The following is a 24348-nucleotide window of genomic DNA, read 5'->3' on the forward strand; positions in this document are numbered from 1 at the left end:
GTCACAGCTGCTTCTCTCTAAAACCTGCAGAAACCGCTGAGCACCCTCATCTTTATGGCTCAAGGACACTAACAGAGGACACAAAGGCAGAGCTGGCAGGGATCTCTGACATAACCAAAGCTAAGTGGCCTGGCTGAGGATGACACAGCTAGGGCTAGAACCAGGACTGTCAACCAGAAATAGCTGGGGGCCTTGGGTGTCAGGAGAATTTGTACTCTGGAATCTTCTTCTTCTTTTTTTTTTTTTTACATTTGTTTATAGTAGGCCCTGAACTGATACAGTAGTTAATAGAAAATTTTAAACAATTGTGTGTTTTCAGGTTGTTTCTGTTCTTTGGTTATTATGAATAATGCTACTATGAACATTCATGTTCAGGCTTTTGTGTGGACATACGGTTTCTTAGTTATATGCCTAGGAATGGAATTGCTGCGTCGTATGGTAACTCTGTGTTTAAGTTTTTGAGAAAGTGCCGACCTTTTCCAAAGTGGCTGCATTATTTAAAAAATCTCACTACCAGTGTAGAAGTTTCACCCTTCTCTCATGCCTTGCCAGCGTTTTGATATTGTCCATTATGTACTCTGGAGTCTTGAATTTGAGGCCTGTCTCTGCCACTTACTTGCAGCATGACCTTGGATAAGTTGTTTCATCTCCTAAAACCTCGGTTTCTTCATCTGTAAAAATCTCTAAGGATTCTGACCTCAAAGGAGCATCGTGAGGGCCAAATAATGAGAAAATGGATAGGGGGACACTCATACACTCAAGAGGGCTCTTGACACATGAGGGTCATTATAATTGTTGCAAATTAGCCACCTTCCCCTGACAGATTTGTCACCATCTCTTTGACAGAGACCTTGAAGGGGACCTGTCCCCCATCTGCCTTTGCTAGTGCCTTGTGGGAGCAGGCATGGCCTTTTTCCAGGTGTGGACCCAGGAAGGGAATGTTTTGAGATTCTCTTACCTTGGCTGTGAGCAGGACTCTGGGTGCAGAGCCCAAGGGCTTCCCTCTTCCAAAGTCAAAGGAGGTACTGAGCTAGAGATGGGAAGGAAGCAGAATTTCCTGGGAAAAAGAGGAGAAATGTCAATAATTCCTTAATTTTCTTCAAGACCCCTACCCCTGCATATCAGGGGCTACCTTGAAACCCCTTGTCAGTGGCTGGAACTATTGAGGCAGTATAGCATTGTGGTTGACTATCTCGATTTGGGGGTCACCTTGTCCTGAGGTCAAATCTTGGCCTTCCTCCTTACTAGTTGAGTGTGTGTTTTGGCAAAATTGTAAACATGCCTAAACCTCAGTGTTTTCACCTGCAAAATGGGATTCTTTTTATTTATTTATTTTTATTGAAGTATAGTTGATTTATAATGTGTTAATTTCTAGTGTACAGCAAAGTGATTCAGTTATACATATATATACATTCTTTTTTAAATATCCTTTTCCATTATGGTTTATCATAGGATATTGAATATAGTTCCCTGTGCTATACAGTAGGACCTTGTTGTTTATCCATTCTCTGTATAAAAGCTTACATCTGCTAACCCCAGCCTCCCACTCCAGCCCTCTCCCAACCCCCTCCACCTTAGCAACCACCAGTCTGTTCTCTCCGTCTGTGAGTCTGTTTCTGTTTCGTAGATAGATGCATTTGTGTCATGTTTTAGATTCCACATATAAGTGATATCATATGGTATTTGTCTTTCTCTTCCTGACTAGTATACTTCACTTAGTATGATAATGTCTAGTTGCATCCCAAAATGGGATTTGTAAAAGTACCTATCTTATAGAGTTTTGTGAAATTAAATGAGATTATACCATAAAGGGTTAAGCACAGTGAGAAGTTCAATAAATGCCAGTTATTAGTATTATTGGAAATAGTAATAACTATCATTTTTGTACATGATTTTACCATTTATGAACTAGTTGTGCTTTTCTTATCCCATTTGATCTTCACAAGAACTCTTTGAGGTGGCCAGTATAGGGATTATGACCTCACTGCACAGAGGAGAAAACTGGAGCCCAGAGAGGGCAGCAGTCTGCTCAAGGTCACACAGCTTATGAGTGACAGAGCCAAGTTCAAGTCTTCTCAGATGAAGGAATGACAGCGTTGTTCACAGCGCCAGGCCAGTCCACCTGCAAAGGTGGCTGGGCTGCTCCTTGGGCACACCAATTTTCCCAATGACCTCTTCATAGAGAAATAATCCAGTGTTGCTTCAGACCCTCGTTGCCCCTGTTTATACTCTGAGCCTGTACCACCTCTGAGGGTGAAGAAATTTCTCCTTGTTCTGTGGTGTCAGACTGATTTTTCCTTGCATTTGTCCTAAAACGACCTCCATGGGTTCCCAGCCATCCCTTCCCAGCCTGATCCCTGTTGACCACCGGGAGGTCCATGTGTTCTGAGTTCTGGCCACAGGATGGCGCTGCTCCCCAAGGCATGAAGAGTCCTAACCAGCACTTGGACTGCATTTCAATGCATTGACGATCAATTAAACACCTACTATGTGCAAATCACTGTGGCTGCTGAGGAGAGGGCTTCAGTTATTTATTAATGTTATCATAAGCTATATAAATAACAACAGTAATAATAACATTGGTACAGATTTTCATAGTTCATTGAGCAATTCTCATACGTTCCTTTTGCCAAATAATCCTGATATTTTAGGTGAGGTAGGTCTCCTCACCCCCACTTGGGGAGGAGACTGAGGCACAGAGAGGTGACAGGACTTGCATAAAGGCACAGAGTGACACATGGCAGGCACTCGATGAATCATAGGTGGTGGATTGAATGGGGTGGACCCGGCAACCATCTTTTCCATGCCATTATTTGTCTGGGAGGGCAGGGACTATCTTATCTGCCTTTCTGCCCCAATACTAGGATGGTGCCTGGTCAAGGGCTTCAGCAGAACTCTGCAGCAGGGAGAGGGGAAGCAGGGGGCTCCCTGCAGGCTGCTCAGTCTCCCTGAAACCGCAGTGCTGAACAGCCAGCCAACTGCAGCTCCCAGGCCAGGCCTGGAAGGCTCTCTGGGTGCACTCAGGCTGAGAGATGCAGCCTCTGGCTTGGAGCTGGTGGAAGACACTGCAAAGAGAGGTCACTGCTTTCACCACAAGGCATGGGCAGGGCATGAATGACTCACCATAATTTGCCCCCTGACGGCTGCCAGGTGGCCGAGGGGACAGGAATTGCTCATTTATTCATTCACTCATTTATTCATTCAACAAACATTTCCTAAGACCCTGCTGAACACTAGGGATACAGAAAATGTATCCATACATTTGAAGTGAAAAACACAGCCGCTGTCCTCTTGGAGATTTCAGAGCAGTAGGGGAGACAGAGGGTAAATAGTGAAGAATACAGATTGATAGGTGTTGCTCAGAGGTCTGTTCTAAGTGCCATGGGGGTGACTGAGTCCACCAGGGGCAGGAGGACAGGCTACACAGAGGAGGGAACTTTTGCAAAGGCCCTGAAGGATGAGATGAGTTTGCAGATTACCAGGCAAAGGGAGTGCAAAGGTGGAGGGAAGGAAAGAGTCAGGGGTGATGGCAAGTGCACGGAAACAAGAGCTGTCAAAGGCCATCGGGCATTTGAGGATTGGGTAAGAGGTGCAGCCGAAAGACAGGGGGGCAGACAGAGAGGGGCCATGAAAGCCATCCTCAGGACAGTGAAATGTGTCTCGTAACCGTCAGGGAATGTTTCAAGAGTTTTAATCATCATGCCAGGAGCTGGGATCCAAAGTGGAACATTGTGGTTCTCACCGTCTCCCTGGTCAGGGAACTAAGATCCCACAAGCTGCGCTGTGCAGCCAAAAAAAAAGGAGCTCAGAGTTTCATGGAGAAGGTGGACAAAGAGAAAACCATCAGTCATGTTTCCTGAGCCCTGACTGTTTGCCGTGCATGGCGCTAAGTGCTTCCTGAGCACTGGTTTATCACCTACCTTGCAAGATAGATACTGTGATCACCCCCATTTTACAGATGAGTAAACTGAGGCTTGGAGTACTTAAGTACAGTTGTCCAAGGTCAGAGAACTAGTCATGGTGGAGTCAAGGCTTGTCATTTTGGCCTTTGAATGGTCACCTTTACTAAAGTTAATTCACTCATGTTACATAGATTTTTTATGTATATGGTTCCAAATTCAAAAGATGCCCAGTGAAGTTGCTTTCGCTTACATCTCTGCTTCCGGCTCTCCCTCCCCAGAGGTGACCACTCTTACTGGTTTCTGGTGTTTCCTTCTAGAGATGTTCTATCCAGACTCAAGCACAAAAGGTAAGAAAAGACAAGTGCATGTGAGTCACAGGCGTGGGCTTTGAGAACAGCCTGCAGGGGGCTGAATCCTGACTTTTTTGTCTGAGCTTTAAGAGTGTTATCATTATTTGAGCAGGGGGACAGGAGGGCTTGGAGGGCGGGCAGGGGGTGTCAGGGTGTGTGTGTGACAGTGCTGGGCTGGACTTGGGGGGACGGTGTGGTGATGGAATGGAGATGAGGGAGGGAGGACCGTGGGACCTGGAGAGAGACTGAATGGGGGCCCAGCAGGGAACAGAGGCTGCAGAGGGGTTGTCATGCCAGGCAGGTGTCTGGCAGGGCTGGAGGTACGCTAAGAGGGACAGAGATGGCCCCTGGGGCCGGGACAGTCCGTGTCTGAGGCCTCGTGTGAACTCCTGGAACAGTTCTAGCTCATCGGGCCACACACCAGAGCTGAGATGCTGGCAGTGGACTGACAGGGAGGCCGTGGGCTCTGGAGCCTGGAGGTCTGGCCCAAGTGGCCCACAGGGCAATCTGGGCAAATCCTTTCCCTCCCCAGGAGTCAGTGCCAGTGAGCGCTTCACAGCAGTTTATCTCCCCTACTGTTTTTCACTATGGAGGGAAAGGTGGGGTCGGGGACGGGGAGTGGAAGAGTTTGGGAGATGCTCAGCCTGGGATAGGCTGTGGGCTCAGGATCCTGTTCTGGAGGTTTCCAGGCTGCATCTGAATGAGTGTCCACAGTGCCTAGAGCTCTCCTAGGCAGGGTCGGAAGCCTACCTATAGATAGAATACTACATGTTATGCTAATGTGTATGTAATATGTTAATAACATGTAATGCATGTGGATTTTATTTTGTTTGATTATCACCTCTCCTCTTCTGGAGCCCCATCCAGTTGGATACTGAGCCTTGTGACCCAGCCCTCAGCAGTCTCTGGTAACTCGCTGGCTTTCTGGAAGAACAATGTTCCAGACTCATCTTGTGCTTTCCCTTCCCCAGTCCTGGAATCAGCCTTTTCTCCAAGGAGCCCTGGTTCCCTCCCGTGAGGAGTGCTCTTTGGGGGCTACGGCCCCAGGGGGAGAGACGGAGGGAAGTGGCAAGTGCTGGGGGGAAGAGCCTCTGATCTGGGCAGCCCCTTAGCTCTGAACAAGTCCCTCCCGCTCCCCCTGGGGTGGGGGATTAGAAGACCAGTTAAGTCCTTTCTCAGACTCGACTGAGGCCGAGAACAAGATGTGGGAAATATTCACACTGTGTGCCCTTGGGCGGCAGTGGCACCGTGGAAGCCCACGGACCTAGATTCAAGCCCTAGCTCTGCTGCCATGTGTCTGAGTGACTCTGCATGCATTACTTAACCTCTCTGAGCCTCGGGGTCCTTGTCTTTGACAAGGGGATAATAGCACCTACCTCACAGGACATCCAGGGGGATTACATGAGACGACACGTGTAGATTTCTGACTTGTCTCGCCTAGAGCAGGTGCTCAGTGGATGCAGATGCCCTTCCTCAATCATGTGACTTCAGCATCCCAGGAAATGAGGACTGGATTACCGGACAGTTTGGGAGGGGGGAAGAGAGGAGGCTAGGGAAGAGGAGGAGATGGGAAATAGAAGTCCATGGACAAATAAAGAGGAGGGAAGGTTAGCTCAGAATAGGGAAGATGATTCATTGTCAAATCTGTCCAACAAAGAAGGCTGTCATTGCTTGGGGGAGGTGGAGAGCCTCCTGTCACCAGAGGTGTGCAAATGGAGGCTGAGGGACTGCGCCATAGAGATGTTTCTGTGAGGACTCCTGCATTGGCCAGGAGGTTGATTCATCCACTCAGCAAACTTCTGGAGAGGGCTGTCCTTGTCCGGCCCTCTAATGGGACAGGGGATGCCAAGGTGAATGGGACATCACCCCTGGCCCAAGGAGTGCCCAGTCCAGGGAATGAGCTGGCCTTGAGGGTCCCTTCTACTCTGCAGTTCAGTCCTTTAAAGCATCCATGCCTTGGAGGGAGTTGGCTGAGGATTTTCAATATGTGCCTTTTGGTATTGATCCACTGGAGCCGAAGCTGGCCGGGGAGCGGCAGGAGAACGCCGCAGTGTTATTAGTGCGGAGGACACGCTGTAATCTGTCAGTGTCACCCTGGTCGCAGCTGGCCGGGGAGCCATCCTGCTGTTAACTCCTCCCTTCCCAGCAGCCACCGACACACAACCTGCACAGCACCCTCGTCAGTGCCTCCATGTGTTCCTGCAGGAGGCGGAATGTGGGTGTTTACTCTTCTTCTATTTTCTCTGGCATGAGCCCCCTGCCCCAGTCACAATGGTTTAGTCAGTGTTTTCCAAACATACCTGGGACATTCCTACCTCTGTACCTTCAGTTACCAGCTTTCCCTACCAGCTATGGTCACTGAATTTACTTTCCATCCATCCATCCATCCATCATTTTAGTAACTAAAAAAAATCTATCCATTTTTCCACTTCTCAAACCAGCTCTCCATCATCCATCAATCCATTCAATCATCCATCTTTCCACCTATCCATGAATCTATCCAGCCAGCCAGCCAGCTATCCACCCACCACCCATGCTCCATCCATTCAACCTTGCAATTTAGTTCAGTCCAGTTCAGTTCAATTCAGCTCAGTTCAATTCGGCCCACCTTTATTCAGTTCATAAGATTCCTAGGTCTTGCCATGTGCCAAGCAAGTGAAAAGTGAGTCACGTCTCTGCTGTCAAGGAGCCCAGGGAAGAGGCCTCCTCATCCTTCACGGCCAGCTTTGTGTCTCACTTCTGTTAACCCTTTGCCAGTCCCCTAAGCAGAAGCAATTGACTCTAAAGGGCTGTTCTGTGGAAGAAAGTTTAGTCTGGATTTCACAAACTCCACAGGACAGAGCTAAGGCAAGGAGAGAGGCACAGTGTGGGAAGGAGGTGAGAGTGAGGTGAGCCAGTGGGGCAGGGGGAGGGAGCTTCCATTCAGTGGTGAGCACTCTAGCAGACAGAGTGGTTGTGTACTGGGGGATGGAGGTAAAGAGAAGGGGGCGAGGAGATCACTACTGGAGAAGTAAGTTCATGTAGGGGTGAAGACATGAGCTCTGGAGTCGACAGACTGCTGGGCTTACTGTCTAGCCTCTACCGTATTGTTGCTGTGTGTCCTAGGGCACATATCTTAATCTCTCTGAGCTTCAGTGTCCTCATTTATAAAATGGAGATAATAATAGGATCTAGCTCATCATGTGGCTGTTATCGTTATCATGGAAAATGCTTAAAGCCTGGCACAAAGGGAAAGCTCAACAGATTCTAGCTATGATTATGATCACTCTTTGTTGAGTACCAGCTACCTCAGGGCACTGTGCTAGGAGCTTTCACATTCAGTGCCTCCTCAGAGCATCCCAGCCACTAATCCTACATAGAGATCATTGAACCCATTTTGCAGATGAGGAAATGAAAGGCTCAGGGAGGCTGTTTATTTTTAATTTTAATTTTTTAATTTTTTGGTTGTGCTGCTCAGCATGCGGGATCTTAGTTCCCTGACCAGGGATCGAACATGCATCCCCTGCATTGGAAGCACGGAGTCTTAACCACTGGACCGCCAGGAAAGTCCAAGGCTGTTTCTTGTTCACGTCACGCAGCTGGTTAAGGATGGAGCTGGGCTTCAAATATAGGCTTTTCTAACTCTACCAATGCTCTCCTGCCGGCCCTTTTCTGCTGCCTTTCAAGGGGTGCGTGCTCTCAGATGCCAGGATTCAAAGACTTTCATCTCAGTTTCTGTTTGGGACACTCTTTTGGCCTTCCGTACTTTTAGCCTTGATTGTTAATTATTGTTGCATGTGTGTTTTCTCTCTTTTCCAGAGAGTGTGAGATCAAGAAAAAAATTTTCTTTTCTACAACAACTGAAGTGTTGACTTTGACCATGAAAGCTACAGAATTTATGATGTTTCTCTTTTTGCCTTGCTTGTCAGGAAGCTTGTACTTTTGTCACATTGCTTCCTTCTCCTTTCCATGGTTTGGGTTTCTACCTTTAACATCCTTTTTCTTTATGTGTCTTTTGCTGTAAGCTCTTTCACCCTTGGGAGGAGCTTTTCATAAATAGACATTAATTGAATGGAAAGGGGCAGATTACAAATCACCAGTAAATAACTCAAATAAAACTATGAACTTAAGGAAAGGGATGTGTTTTACTTATATCTGTCCCTCCCACTGTGTCTAGCCGTGGCTCTGGCTTGGTGAATTTTGTATGGAAACCTCAGTGGTGATTTTTCATGTCATTTCTGGGTCAGGGGCTGTCTTTGTACTTGGAATAAAATTCAAAGGTCTGCCCCATGAGGACCAACCCCTGCCCATTTCTTTCACCTCCTCCTGTGTCACTTGTCTCTTGCTCACCTAGGATAAAGATTGGATCATCTTTTAGATCTACTCACAGGCCAAGTTCTTTCCTGCCTTAAGAAATGAGTATTTGCACATGCTGTTCCCTCTGCCTGGAGCCTCCCCCTCTCTTCCATCCCATTTTCCTGGTCCTCCCTCCTTACCCTTCAAATTTCAGCTGAAAGCCAGTGTCTCAGAGAGATTTGTGATTATATAATTATTTGATTCTTAACTTGCTAATTTTTCCTCTTCCCCACTTGAACATGAGTCTTTCTTTTTTTTTTTTGCAGTACGTGGGCCTCTCACTGTTGTGGACTCTCCCGTTGTGGAGCACAGGCTCCGGACGCGCAGGCTCAGCGGCCATGGCTCACGGGCCCAGCCGCTCCGCGGCATGTGGGATCCTCCCGGACTGGGGCACGAACCCATGTCCCCTGCATCGGTAGACGGACTCCCAACCACTGCGCCATCAGGGAAGCCCCGTTCTAATGCTTTTTATTCATTAACTTCCTAACATAACTTAACCTTAACATAACTTAACCTTATGTATTAGGTGCTATTATTATTTCCCTTTTGCAGATGAGGAAACTGAGGCATAGATACCTTGTCCAAGGTTGTGCTGCTAGTAAGTGGCTAGAGCCTGGTTTGAGCCCGGGCAATGTGACTCCAGAGCCCACCCTCTTAACCCCCAGAACTTTCTGCCTCTCTGAGCCTCAGTTTCCACATCTGTGAAGGGGGTGACAATACTTGCTTGCTAACCTATAATAGTATGTGATTTGGTAGTGCCTGGCACATTGTAGGCTCCCCCAAATTCCAGTTTGCTGTGGCAAGACAGATAACCAGGAGTCTGGCCAGGGAGGGCATTAAAGCCTTTACTGTGAGGGCACTGGGGAGCCATTGAAGGTTTTCGAGTAAGGGAGTGACATAAAGAAGCAGTGGTTTAGCTCAAGTCCTACCCTTTCCTTCCCCTGGCTTCCTCCCTCCTCTCCCCCAGGAATCACCCTCTGACAGCTAACTACATCCTGCCTGACGTTGCTCTCTGAATTTCACATCCTTATGTCTTATCACCCCCGTGAGATCTTGAACTGTTTAAGGGCCATGACAGGCCATCCCAGACTTCCTGACCTGAATTGGATGGGAAGGGCTACTCTCCTTCTCCCCCTCATTACAGACATTCTTGCTCTTGTCGGGCTCATCTCAGAGGGCTGCCTCAGAGAGCACATCTGTGGGCCTCTTTCCTTCTCTTCTTTGAGTAGTAGAGGTGGAGAGAGGTGCCTGGGGTGATCTTACCATTTGCTTCTTATTCCCTTGGGATCCTTTGCATAGCAGTGTGGGTGAGGTGAGACAGACGGGTAACTCGGTGGGAGAGGAAGGAGGGAGAGAAAGCGAGGGAGACTTGGGGAAGGAGAGCCAGAGCAAGAGAGAGAGGGAGGCTGAAAGAGAGAGGAGGAGGAAGGCTGGGCTTATTGCTTCAGGGCTGGGTACTCCTGGTGACAAAAATGGGCCATCTCACCTAGTGTGGCGTTCCTTTGTTCTGACCGATGTTTTGAGCACGTATGGACACATGAACATACACATATGCTACATGTGTCCATATAGATGCGAGCACTTACCTGTGCCTGTAAATGCACAGATGGGTCTACAGGTGCATGTAGATTAAGTACGTAGAGAAATCCTTGCGGCGGGGGGCACATCATGCTGAAGCACCACCTGCTCTGTGTGCCCACCCATGTTAGTTCACCCTTCTCGCCACGCCTTTGTGCAGCTTATCGCATTTCTCAGCAAGCCTCTGTTTCCCTGTCCATGATCCTGTCTCTACTGAGCGCTTCCTGCAGGAAAGTCCGTGTCCTTGTCATGTCTGTACACTTGGGACCAAGATCAAGACCTGGTGGAGGGGATGTGGTCAAGAAAAGTTGACAGACTGAATGGATATGTTTGTGTGAGTGGATCTAATTCCATAAGTGCATGTTTGTGTGCACTTGCACACGCAGGCATGCATACACATAAGAATACGTACATGCACACATGCTCACAGGCACACCCACTTTAGGGGCTATGAATGTGCCTCAGAGGTGTGCATGAGTGAACATATATGCACACACCATAGCTACAGCCTTATGCAGTGATATGTTGGTGTTTGACAATCAGCTCTCTATTAAAAAAGAATTGCCTGATTTGTAACATTTGCCCATTTCTGTGGTGTAAACACTCCCATCACAGCCAATTTCAGGGTGCCAGTGTGTTGTCACTGAACTCAGAGTGGAGAAGAGATGCACGTGGTGGGTTCGTGTGAGCCTGTAAGAGGCAGCCCTTGCACACGCTGGATTTCTGTCTGTGATAGAGTGGCGGAGAGGGCGGGCAGGGCCAAGTTCCTCTGGCCTGGCCTGGGGGAAATCCCTGCAAGCTGGCCCACAGACACTTCTTTCCAGAGCCTGTGCACCAGGGGAGCGGGGCAGTCGTTGGCTACCAGCTGCCTTTCTCACCATCGGCTTGGAAGCCGGTCCAAACTGATGCTCCTTGTTAGGCAGGTCTAGACACTCACCAAAACAGCAGCCTTCTCTCACCCCCGGCAGACACTCTCAGAGCTTTTGGAGTTTGGTGAGGTCAGCACTCCTGCGAGGAGGAATCTCTAAGCTTGGAGCATGAACGGAGGAGGGGGAAAGAAAGCTTCAAACCTTCATCAGATGGGGTGGCTGGGGAAGCCAGAGGTCAGATTCTGGGGCCAGCAGCCTGCTTGAAGCCAATTCACTTTGCAAGTCTGGTTTGCAAGTTGCTTGACTTTTCTGGGCTCTAAATAGTACCTTTTTCCCATGAAGGGATAGGTCTTCTGAGCTCTGCATCCCCTTACCTGACCCTCCGGGAGTAGGAGCCCTTGGATTGGACCCTGAGATCTATATTCAAAAGCCAGAGAGAGGATAAGCTGCTCCCAGACATGGACAAGAGGGGCCCTGGGCTTTAGGGGACCTTGCTCTGGCCCTCCTCCCACCATGCCCCTCCCTGTGGGGGAAAGAGTCCACAGGCCAACGCGATGTGCTCACCCTGAGCCCACACCTCTCTTGTAGCCCTTTCTCTCTGGTGCCTGCTTTTCAGAATTTCTGCCCAAAGTCTCCTGAGCTGGCTTCCAGGGCTGGCCACCATCTGTCTTGAGTTTGGACTGGCCTGAACAGTGGCCGAGGAGTCGCTGTTTCAGGCGGCTGTAGCTGGAACTTGGATATGCAGGCTGGGATGGGCATCCCCTTTGCAGGAGAGGCCCTGCATGTGCCGGGTGGAGCTGGAGATGGGAAGGGAAGGGGGCCGGGCGGTAGGCTCCAAGCCAGGGTGGGCTTGCCCTGTGCCACTTTTGGGAACAGAATTCAGAGGGGGGTAAGAATTCTAAATTCGAACCTTGTACTTTAGGTCATCAAGGAGATAGATTTGTCAGGATAGAACATATTTTAAAGTCAGTTAGTTTGATTTGTAGCTATTAAATATTTAGATTGATGGTATGGGGGCCCCCATTTGACTCTTGCTCTCGGACCAGCAAATTTTAAAAAAATTTATTTATTTATTTATGGCCTTGCCATGTGGCATGAGGGATCCTAGTTCCATGACTAGGGATCGAACCCACACCTCCTGCATTGGAAGCTAGAGTCTTAATCACTGGACTGCCAGGGAAGTCCTGGGACCAGCAAATGTTAGGGGTGAGCTTGGAGGAAGAGATGCTTGAGATTGATGGGAAGCTTGGCAGTGTTGCCCAAAGGCTGAATTGAGCAGGGAGTTGTGAATGTTGGCCAATTCTAGAGGGGAGTCTTCTGGGGGCCCCGGGGTGTAGGGCTGGCCTTCTCTTAGGTCTGTGTTACTCAGGTCTCCTCTACATGCCCTCTCCTTTCTCTTGAGCCCCAAGGAGAGCTGTACAATGACTAAGCTTCCTGCCCTGCATCTTAGACAATGTCTTGTCCCCAGAGACCCTACCTCCTGGAGCTCATGAAGAAGCCCTGGTTTGTGTCAGGACTGGGGTTGTGACGTCTGGGACCCTCCCTGGTCCCCATCACTGTGTGTTGTTATGGCTGTATCTAAGGTGACCTGGTTACCCCTCATAGATCACACTTCTGGCTCTCCAAACGAAAATATTAAAATAACCAGGGCAGTGAATCCCAGCCATTGTAATGAATGAGACCTCCATGCATTTTTTTTTTTTTTTTTTTTTTTTGCGGTACGCGGGGCCTCTCACTGTTGTGGCCTCTCCCGTTGCGGAGCACAGGCTCCGGATGCGCAGGCTCAGCGGCCATGGCTCATGGGCCCAGCCACTCCGCGGCATGTGGGATCTTCCTGGACCGGGGCACGAACCCGTGTCCCCTGCATCGGCAGGCAGACTCTCAACCACTGCGCCACCAGGGAAACCCAATATGACAGTTTTTAAAGTCTAAATGAACTAAATTAAATGTATTTAATGCATTTTGAGAGGAGCAGGGAGTTGTGAATGTTGGCCAATTCTAGAGGGGAGTTTTCCAGGGCCCCCGGGTGTGGGGTTGGCCTTCTCTTAGGTCTGTGTCACTCAGGTCTGCTCTGTGTGCCATCTCTTTTACAGCTTTCCTTCAAATAACTGACCCTGACAGTTTGACCAGAACAGGGCCGGATATTGGTGTGTTAGTTCTTTAGCTGCCTTCAAATGGGGCCTTTCTCTCATGTCAAGGGTCAAATCCTCCTGAGAGATTAGCCTCCTTTAAAGGCTGAATGTTTGTGTCCCCCCAAAATACATATATTGAAACCCTAACCCACAATGTGATGGTATTTGGAGGCAGGGCTTTGGGGAGGTAATTAGGTTCAGATGAGGTCATGAGGGTGGGGCTTCCACGGTGGGATTAGTGTCTTTATAATAAAAGAAGAAAGCCCAGAGCTCGCTCTTTGTGGTGTGAGGAGAACACAGTGAGAAAGTGGCCGTCTGCAAGCAGGAAGATTGTTTTCACCAGGAATGGAATCTGCCGACACCTTGTTCTTAGACTTTCCAGTCTAAGAAAGTCTAAGAAATAAATGAGAAATAAGTGTCTGTTGTTTAAACCGCCCAGTCTGTGGTACTTTGTTACAGCAGCTTGAGCAGACTAAGACACATTCCATCTTGCCTTTCACATTAGGAGAGTCCCAGGGCCCCCTGCTAGACCCTCCCCATTTGTCTCCCAATCCACAGTCCCCTCCAAGGAGCACCCCTGTATAGGAGCCATCTAAGTACAGCGGCAGGGTCATGTCCATTACGGGCTGCACACTTTCACGGGGAAAACTGAAACCCTGGAGTGTCACTGGAATTTTGATGGGGGCTGATTTATTCTAAAACTGAAAACTCAAGGATGTCATGCTCATGGCCTTCAAATATCCGAGGGACTGTTGTGCTAAAAAGGGAAGGGATTCATTCATTGTTGCTGGAGTCAAAGGAAGAAGTGGATTGAAATTCATTGTGGGGAGGAGACTTTTACCAATGAGCACTACCCTGCACGGGCTGGGGCTGACTAAGGAGGGAGTGATCCCTCTGTCACTGGAGGTGTGCAAATATCAGTAAGGGATATTTAAGAGGAAACTTATGACCTGGGGACTAGGGTTATTCTACTGCCTGGCTTCTAAGCCTCCCATCCCTCAACTGAAATCTGAGAATGTGAGTTCTCAGATTTCGGCTTTAGGATGGTTTTAAATGAGATATCAGAAGTTGGGAAAGCAATGAAAGAAATCCACCAAAGTGAGGACCAAGCTATAAAAAAAATCTTTATTTCATGTACCAGGATTTTTTTCCTTTTTTTTTTCTTTTTTTAGTTTTCAGCTTTTTAAAATTTTTTTTCTGTTAACAGTTTGAAAAAAAAAAGGACCCACCAACAAAATAAAATGGAGGTTGGTTTCTTGAACTGGTTTGAGCTGGACATGAGCAATTGTCCACCCTGGCAAGCGGCGCCTTTGCAGTCCTGAACACAGCTCCTTCCCTCCAGGCCCCCTAGCCCTTTCACCCCACACCTGGTTGGCCTTCTTCAAGGGAACCCAGGCTCCAGGTCTCATGGCCTGGGAAGAAACGCTGATTGCCATCCCAGACACTCTGCCAGAACTCAGAGAACTGGGACCAATTTTCCTCTTTGGACCATGCCCGTGCGTTTGCTGTTTTCTTTCTTTCTCCCTTCTCTCTAGTCCTTGATCCTTTCAGGTTTGGGATCTGATGGGGGCAGTGGGCAAGGTTGAAGTGGGGAGGGAGAGATTGTGATTTCTGCCCAGACTGAGAAATACTGGGTGACCACCACACCTGCATTGGCCGCCATGGCTCTGTCCTGGGGCTCCCAGGGCCTCCCGTGCACTTCTGGGCTGGCAGACAGATGTTCTGTCTTGTGGCTCAGGCTGGATTTAGGGTCCCAGCTGCTACTGACCTAAGAAAAGAGCTTTCCTTTCCCAGACAAAAGATGGAAAGGGCAGCTGAGAGTGGGCAAGCCCCCAAAACTTTTCCAGCCACTCCCCCCAACTCCCCAGAGCTCAACATAAGAAGCTTCAGGACAGGCCAGTGTTAAGAAAGAGACCAACCAAGCCATGCTGATGGGGACAGCAGGGGCCCCACCTTCAGCAGAGTGACTGGCAGGCTGGGCTGAAATTTGAGCTTGGGAAAGTGATTGGCTTTCTTTCATTCTGAAGTGGCCTTGTTGCTCTGGGAAGAAAGGGGAGCAACATGGGATGCCCCCAAACTTTAGTCCGTGGTCTAAGTTTAACTTTGGGGGTTGGTCCTCATGCTGGGACCAAACTTTGTGAATCTCTGCTCTCCATCCCTCAGCCTTCACCCCTCCCAGCAAACCTTGGAGGACCCTCCTTTTCCCTGACCTCTAAAGACAGTGGGGGAAGCCTGGTGGCTGATCTTCTCCCAAGGAAGTCCCCTCTGCTCTCTGTGACGGGGTTATGGCATTCAAGAAAAGGGACACAAAATCAAGAGTGGCTTTGGGGACTTCTGGTACCTTTCCCTCTCTGAACGGCAGAAGACGTTTGCTCACATGTGTGTATTTTTGCTTTGACATTGGATGTGGGGGCAGAGGGTTGGGAGCACAGTGAGGAGGCATATGGGGTGTGTGTGTGTGTTGTGTGTGTGTGATGTGTGTGTGATGTGTGTGTGGGGGGTGTGTGTGTGGTGTGTGTGGTGTGTGTGGCTGAGTGGCTGATGTTTTGGGAATGTTCTCAATGTCTGGGGGCTGGATGGCAGCTATTTTGGTCATCCCTTGGCATCTTCCTCTGGGCAGGTGGCAGATCTTAAGAGTCATCGACACCAAGAAGAAGAATGGGCCTTTGGAGTTTCATCTGGGTCAATCCACATGCTTACACAGGGGGAAACTGAGGCCCAGGGAAGCCACACAGCCAGGGATTCCAGAATCCAGAGCTGGATTCTAGACTGGTGCCCTTTCCTTGCAGGCGAGCGGTGTGTGTGTGTGTGTGTGCACGCGTGTGCGCACGTGTGCATATGTGACTGTGGTGTGGTGGGAGTGCGCACATAGCATAAAGGCCAATATAGAGCTTTGTCGTCAATGGCTTTGGTGGGCATGAGTCAGTCTTCTCTGAATCCTGCCTCTGGTTGGGGAAGGGGATGGAAGGATATGGACTGAGTGTGTGTCCCCATGAGTGATTCCAGTGCTGGGCTTCGAGGACTGTGCATGTGTGTGTGTGTGTGTGTGTGTGTGTGTGTGTCTGTGTGAGAGTGGGGTGTGCGATCTCACTTGTGTAGACTGATTCTCTCTCTTTCACTTTAGTAGCATTTTCCTGGAGTAAGGAGGAGATCTTTTCTATCAGCCCCGTGCAGCTCCCTGGGGCCTTTCTCCTCTCCCTCCTGCTTGAAGCCCAGCTCTCATCTCTCACAGCAGCTTGTTTGTTTGTTCCTTAAAATGGATTTGTATATTTGTTTTCTGTTTTCTCTTTACAAGTTCCCTGCTAAATTTTAAGTCCCCCACCCCACCCCATTTTTTTGTTTGTTTTCACAGTTTAAAGCTGGAAAAGAATTAAAAGAAAAATACTATCTGATTTTCTTGCAAGTAAATCCACTTATTATATATTTACATTTATTTATAGTCTGTGGTTTTTTTATTAAAAAAAATCACCACTTGTTTTTCCTTTTTCTTTTGTAAAAAGAAACCTTTTTGCAGTGTCATTGTTGGACCCGCTTGGCCCTGAGGGGGCTTCAGTGAGTCCAAGGACCCCCAAAGGGTCTGTGAAACCCCTCCCAAGGGGCTGGGGGCTTCTGAGTCTGGGGGTCCACCATCGCCCCAGGGTCATCGCGTGGCCCTGAGGTGAGGGGTGAGGAGGGAGAGATGCTTTATATCCCCCGGGGGGTGGGCATCTCCTGCCCCCAAGGACAGGAGCTTGGGGCAGTGACCCCAAGAGGCTCACCCTGAGGATTCCGGGGTTTTCCGGGCATCTCTGCAAGCCACCAGCAGCCATCTCCTCTCCTTCCCTTCCCTCAAGGCCTAGGAAGTCATCACAGTGGGTTAAGGACCATTAAGGACTGGGAACCCTGGGGCCGGACAAGCCCCAGGTGCACCCCCCTCCAGGCACCTTTCGGATAGGAGGGACCAGGGACTCTTGGGTCACCTGGAGGCTTACAATTGCCCCATCAATGCTGGGTGGAGCCAGCTTGCAAGCCACCTAGCGTTCCTAGGGCACTCATGCAGAAGCTCCAGGGACCTGGCAGTGACCGGGAGGCTCACCTGGCCCCGGGGCCCCTGAGTCTCCACCCCCCCCACTCACCCAGGGCGGCAGAGCCAGCTTGGGGTTAAAGGGACCAGAAAAGTAACTCTTCCGCATGAAGAAAAAGTAACATAAACCCCTGATAAATGCAAAGAACATTTCCCTTCCTTTCTGCTCCTTCTCCTTTTTTTTGCTTTAATATTGTCTTGGTTCCCTTGTATGTTTTCATTTAAATTGGTTTTTATTAAACGTTAAAATAATGGTACATGGGAAATCATGCATTTTCTTTTAGATTTATTTTCTATTTTTAATTTTTATCCTCTCTTGCTTTTTTTAAAGTTTGTTTTTCCTTCCCTCGTTTATAGTTTTGCACATTTTCTATTGTTTTGCTTCTTTGTTCCTCTTATATGTTGTTCTTTTTTTAAAAAATTTACTCATGTTTTTCTCTTTTTTTGTTGTTTTTGCTTTTGGAAGGTTTGTCCCCCGTGGATGTTTTCGTTTCCTCCCCCTCCCCCCCACCCCCTGGCCCACCCCGCGGGCCACGCCCCGCTTCCCGGCTCTGCCCCGGACCGCGGCGGCGGCGGCGGCGCCGGCGAGGCCCGCGGGAGCTTCATACGGGGGTGGTCCGGCGGTTGGCTGCGTTGGAGTGGAGAGAGTCTTTGTTCTCTTTCTGGATACAGTTGTGAACTTGGAGGAAGCTGTTATCCCTGTCGGAGTTGTAGGTGGCGGTGGGCGTGGTGGCGGCCTTCAGGGGGTCCCTGCTGAGGGTGTACATGGAAATCTCCGTGGACGGCAGGGTGTTGAAGCCCTTGATGCCCGCGGGGGAGGCGTCCCTGGAGTGAGAGGGCTCGCTGGAGCGGGAGCTGGAGCGGCTGCGGCGCTGGTAGCGGTAGCGGTAACTGGGGATGCGGGTGATGGCGGAGGCCTGGAGGTAGTCCGTGGCGCGGGCCGTGGCCCGCAGCTGTTTGTGCCGGTCGATAAACATGTGCACGGCCAGCACCCCGACCATCTCGGCGATGATGAAGGACAGGGCTCCGAAATAGAAGGACCAGCCGTACGAGTAGCTATTCTTTTTGGAGTCGCTCTTGGAAGGGTCTCCGGCATTGGCAGATATGTACACTATGATGCCAATGATGTTACTCAGACCTGCAGGCAGAGGGTGGGCGCGGGGCGGGGAGGGAAGCAGAGGGAAGGATCGTTAGTTTCCAAGGAGGATGCCAGGCCCCGGGCAGGGTGAAGGGACGAGGAACAGCTGGAGGGTCTTTCCCTGGTCCAGCGTTTTCATGGAGAACAGATGGGCCGGTCTAGAGGGGTGTTGCAAGCATCACCGTACTATCCTATTATTCCATTTGGAGAGAGCTGCAAAGGGAAGAGCTAATGGAAACAGAGCTATGGGAAGAAGGGAAAGAAGCAAGGGGCATCCTACAGTGTATTGAGTAGTAATAATAATAGTAATAATAATAATATTGTTTATTGAACATTTACTACCTGCTTGCACTGCTGAGTGCTTTTCAAGGGGTTTGCAGATGAGAAAACAGATTGCAGAGAGGTTAAGTAACTTGCTCAAGGCTGCACAGGGATTTGAAGCTGGTGTAGCAGGGGGTTAAGACTGGCTCCTAGAGCCAGACTGTCTGGATGCAAAGCCTCTGGCAAAGGAACTGTTGTTTGAGTTTCCATATCTGTACTGACGAACCTAGTTGCAGGGCAGGAATAAAGAGGTAGACATAGAGAATGGACTTGAGGACATGGGTTGGGAGGGCGAAGCTGGGGCGAGGTGAGAGTAGCATCGACATATATACACTACCGAGTGTAAAATAGCTGGCTGGTGGGAAGCAGCAGCATAGCACAGGGAAATCGGCTCCGTGCTTTGCGATGACCTAGAGGGGTGGGAGAGGGAAGATGGGAGGGAAGCTCAAGAGGGAGGGGATATGGGGACATGTGTATGCATATGGCTGATTCGCTTTGTTGTGCAATAGAAATTAATGCAGTACTGTGAAGCAATTATACTCCAATAAAGATCTATTAAAAAAATAATAGGACTTACTTACTCCTGTCGGGTCATGGGGAGGATTAATATATTTGAATACATATGAGTTGATGCATGTGAGTTAATACACATGAAAGCTGTTAAGTCTGCATGTGGTAGGTGCTGCTTAAACGTTAGTCGTTCTTATTAAATGGCTCATACTACAGCCCATGTTCTTTTTCTGGCATCTGAAGCCAATGTGACTTGTCACGTAACTGGGCTGAGAAATGTGGTTTTGGGTGCCTGCCTGCTCCCACCTGGGTAGGACAGTGAGAGGAGAGGGCAAGTGAGGATAAGCCTAGTGTCCTGAGAGGATCCTGAGATTGGGGCCTTTTTCCAGGAGGTGGGAGAAAGATGCATTGTTGGGCTAAAGGACATGGTCTGAGGATGGTCCTGGAGGACTCCATGGGGGGCTCGGGCATTGCGTTGGGGTGGGAGCCCCAGCACAGCCTGTCTTCCTTGCGGCTCAGCCTGTTGCAAGGCCCGGAAATTCCTCTCTGCTCTCCCCTCCTCTCTGTGCCAGGTCCTCCCAGCCACTGGGCACCCAACCTCAGCCTTCTCCCCACCGGTGGGCCTGGACTCTGGCCCACCTGGCTCAGCAGCTGTTACCTGCAGACACAAAGAAGATGCCGGCACTCAGGATGATGTTGTGTCGAGTCTTGTAGAACTCGCTGGCTGCGATGCAGAGTCCACCCATGAAGAGCAGAATCACACTCAGGATGGGGAAGATGCTCGAGGCCCTCACAGCCCCTGGAGAACATAGGGGGTGGGGGAGAGAGAACGGCAGGGCTATGAGACAGGGGTTGGGGGGGAGGACACAGGAGGGAGGGGCGAGAGCAGTCCACAGGAGCCGGCCTGGGGGTGGGTTATGGACACAGGACCAGAGTGGAGGTTGTTTCGCAACACTAGAGAGGGAGGGAGAGGGAGCAATCCACTGCCTGGCTCACAGCCCTTCAGGGACGCTCCACTTCCTCAAGGATCAAACCGCAGCACTTCATGAGCCCCACAGGGCCCCATGGGACTTGGTCTCTGCCCATCCCCACATTCCCTCTCGTCCAGCCATGGCAAACTTCCCATGACTCATTAATGCACGTTTCTGACTTTTGACATACTGAGCTTTCTTCCTAGAATGTCTTGCCTGCTCTTTTTCACTCAGCAAACTTCTATTCATCCATCAAAACCCAGCTCAAGGGTTTCCCTGGTGGCACAGTGGTTGAGAGTCCGCCTGCCGATGCAGGGGACGCGGGTTCATTCCCCGGTCCGGGAGGATCCCACGTGCCGCGGAGCGGCTGGGCCCGTGAGCCGTGGCTGCTGGGCCTGCACGTCCGGAGCCTGTGCTCCGCGGCGGGAGAGGCCACAGCGGTGAGAGGCCCGCGTACCGCAAAAAAAAAAAAAACCCAGCTCAAAAGTCCCCTCCCCCCCACAAAGCATTTCCTGACTTCCTTAGGCAAAGTTGTTAGCTCTCTCCTCTGCACTTTGGGGCACTTGGGGCACATGGAAAGGCAGTGTGTTTTAGTGGTTGGACGCTGGCTTTGGCGTTTATTAGCTGGATAAGTTTGGGTAAGTCATCTCACCTTTGTGCCTCGATTTCCTCACCTGTAAAATAGGGATGGTGACAGTGCCTGCCTCCTAAGATTGCTGTGAGGATTAAATGAGTTAATTCTGATAATGTACTTAGATAAGTCTCTGAAGGCACATAGTAAACATTTGGTAAATGATAGTTATTATAGTAAATATGTGCTTATATATATATGTGTCCACCATAGGTCATGGATTCCCATGAGAGCCAGGATGTAGCTGTTTTTTCAGTTCTCTCTCTTCATTCGTTCTGTCCCCACCACCTAGTTCAAAGCCAAAGACACAGTAAGCCTCTGATACAAGCTTGCCTTGTGAATAAACGTGGAGAGGTGGTCCAGGAAGAGGAAGAAGCTGACACATTGCAAAGAAAAAAGAAAAGAAAAAGAAAAACAAAAAGCAAATTAAAAAACCCTTCAGGATAAGTTAAGAAGGAAGGGCTAACAGGCAGGGGAAGAAAATATTTTAATGACTATTTTACTCCTGCGTGTGGGAGGATGAGAATGCAGAGGGGCACGGACGGCTGAGGGCAAAGGGAAGGCGGCAGAGGGTCTACAGTGGGGGGACAGTGTCTGAAAGATGACCCAGAGGGGTGGAGTCCTCTACAAAGTGTGTCCGGAAAGTAAAATACTTTTTTCTATCCAGATTCAAATAGGCAGAGAGTGATCTCAGGGCTCCTGACTCCCTGTCCTGGGAGCTATGGACAGGCAGGAGACAGAGGTGTCTGGAGGCTAGTGTAAGGAAAGGGATGCTTTCTTGACATGTTCGGGTGGCTTGAATGGTAACCTAGGAAGTTGAGTCCTTTTAGACAGAGGGCCCTTTGGCTCGGCCCAGAGGTTGGCTGGGGGGTCTATGTTTTGGAGGGGAAGTGCCTCCCCAGTGCCCCACCCCTGTTCCTTTTGGTGGCAGTGTGACCACGAAGGATATGTGAAGAAGAGAATTTTTCTATATAGCACTCGAAGAATTTTTCTAAGAGTTTCAGGCAGTTTGCTGTGATGTGTGATGTAAAACCCTTCTCTTCTCTCCCCCCTGGATCTTCTTCAGTAAGGCTACACTGCTAATGATGCTCCTGGATGAGTGGATTGTTTTGAGGGGCCTTGAAGAAGGGTGGAGTTCTGCATCCGGGGTGGGGGGACCTTGCTGCCCATATAGAAGCAGTGGTGAGAGGGTGGAGGACAGCTGTGTTACTCGGCAATCCAGTACCCCTCCCCCACTGCAGGCAAGGACAGTGCTGCCTCCCTCCCAGACCCGAGCGGATGTTCTCTTCCTGCAAGTCATTTCTGAGATGACAAGCTATATCCCCAACCTCATCCCCCAGCCCACACCCCCCCGCACAGACACGCATGCCCAGACGTGCACACTCATAGCTACCTGGATGCCAATCTTCATAAGCACACAGAGATGGTATGAACGTATTGAAGCACAAGAGATAGTATTGGTGAAGCACCCACACCATGCTGGGTCTGATGTACATGTTATAATTTAATCCTTGTAACACCCCTGCAGGGTGTATTTTTTGCCACAATTTACAGATGAGAAAACTGAGTTTCAGAGAGGTGAAGTAACTTGCTCAAAGCCACCCAGCTAGTAAGTCAGGATTCAAGCCCAGGTCAGCCCAACTCTTGGACTACCCTGGACTCTCTCTCTGGGGATTTCAAAGAGCCTGGGAAGCATGCAGGGTCCAGAAATCGGGATTCTGATCTCAGCTCTGCCACTCACTTGCTGTGTGGCTGAGATAAATACCTTGCCCTCTCTGGTTTCCCCATGTGTAAAATGGGTGTGGACCGTTAGCCGATTTCTAATGCTCTTGCCCTCTCCACGTGGATATGATTTCTGACCAACTGGAAAGGGGGACGACAGCATAAAGAAAGAAAGAGAGACTGGTGTGACTTCCAAGGGGCAGTGGTGACCGCTCAGATGAGCAAGGCAGATGAAGTTCTCTGACCTTCTCCCTCCAAGAAAGCAGGTTCTTCCTGCCCACAGTATGCTGCATTTGGCAGACTGGGACTGTGTCCTCAGAGCTCATGCCTCACAGCAGCCCTGGGCCTGACGTTTCCAGTTCGGTCTGGTCTGCTGTGGGAGCCTGGGTGTCCCACCTCAGCCTTCCTGCCGGCAGAGAGAGGGAGCACCAGCTGTGGAGGGAGATGAGAAACTGTGTGTGCACGCGTGCGCATGGGCATGTGTGTGTGTGTGTGTGTGTGTGCGTGATAAAGAGCGGGGAGGCTGGAGGGAGAGGTCTGTTGTATTGCAGCCAGCAGAGAGCAATGTGGAGAAAACAGGACCACTTCACAAGGTACCAAAGCAGCTTATGATATGGTGACAAGCAGGCAACATAAACAGAAGCCTCTTCACTCCGGCACAGCCAACCCAGACGCTAGCCTCCCTTGGAAGAGGCCTCTTTGCCCAGAAAAAAGGTGACGGGGGAAGCTGGTAAACAGTGCCAAGCCTAGGAAGGCCGAAGTCCGCAGGACCCAGATTCAGGCTGGCAGGAAGCTGGTTTGGAGCAGGCAGGGACCCCTACACTGAAACAATCTCTCCAAAGAGGTCTTTCTGGCTGGGCAATGTCACAGACAGAGTGGGGATTTTGGAGTTAAGTCACACCTAACTTCAGATCCTGGCTTTGTCACTTACTAACTGTGTGACCTTGGTCAAGAAATTAACACAACGTTGTAAATCAACTATACTTCAATAAAATTGAAAAAAAAAGAATCTGCATTTTAACAAGATCCTGGTAACAAGACTTGTATGTGTCTGAAAATTTGAGAAGCACTATTGTAAGGGTTAAATTGGATAAGATCTGTATTGTTTCTGATGCTAGGCGGGCAGTAAAAGGTAGCAATTTTTCTTTCTTTTTTCTTTTTTTTTAAGAAGATGTTGGGGGTAGGAGTTTATTAATTAATTTATTTTTGCTGTGTTGCGTCTTCGTTTCTGTGTGAGAGCTTTCTCTAGTTGTGGCAAGCGGGGGCCACTCTTCATCGCGCTGCGCGGGCCTCTCACTATCGCAGCCTCTCCTATTGTGGAGCACAGGCTCCAGACGCGCAGGCTCAGTAGTTGTGGCTCACGGGCCTAGTCGCTCCGCGGCATGTGGGATCCTCCCAGACCAGGGCTCGAACCTGCGTCCCCTGCATTAGCAGGCAGACTCTCAACCACTGCACCACCAGGGAAGCCCTTTTTGTTATTTCTAATGTCCTTTCCCCTTCATGCCAGACACATGAATTGTCCTGACTTCCCACTAAGGCTGGGGTGGTCTTACCGCTAAAATCTATCGTGAGGGGCAGAAAATATCTCATTTATTCAATGCACAAGTATTTATTGATCTCCTATGAGTAAGCATATTAACACCTACTGACATTTCTGGGGCTCTTCCTATGTGCCAGGCCCTGTGCTAAGTACCTTCCATGGATGAACCCACTTAAACCTCCTACCAACCCCATGAGCCATGGGCCTTGGCTTAAAGGAGATTACAAATACCTAAAGCAGGCACTGGTAAACTTTTTCTGTAAAGGGACACATCGTCAATGTTTCT

General features: G+C 49.6%; 1 protein-coding gene across 1 annotated transcript in view; it reads right to left on the minus strand.

The window, feature by feature from the left end:
- Nucleotides 1-17280: 17280 nt before the first annotated feature.
- CACNG2 (calcium voltage-gated channel auxiliary subunit gamma 2) overlaps nucleotides 17281-24348 on the minus strand; it is a 119632-nt gene continuing 112564 nt past the window's right edge. The window contains exons 3-4 of the mRNA XM_082636152.1: nucleotides 19857-19997; nucleotides 17281-18367 (exon numbers count right to left, since the gene is read on the minus strand). Of these exons, the coding sequence (XP_082492278.1) occupies nucleotides 17832-18367; nucleotides 19857-19997 (677 nt within the window). The 3' untranslated portion in view covers nucleotides 17281-17831. The remainder of the gene's footprint in view (nucleotides 18368-19856; nucleotides 19998-24348) is intronic.

Source organism: Mesoplodon mirus (assembly GCF_964341445.2).
Source record: "Mesoplodon mirus genome assembly, chromosome: 11".
Lineage (NCBI taxonomy): Eukaryota > Metazoa > Chordata > Mammalia > Artiodactyla > Ziphiidae > Mesoplodon > Mesoplodon mirus.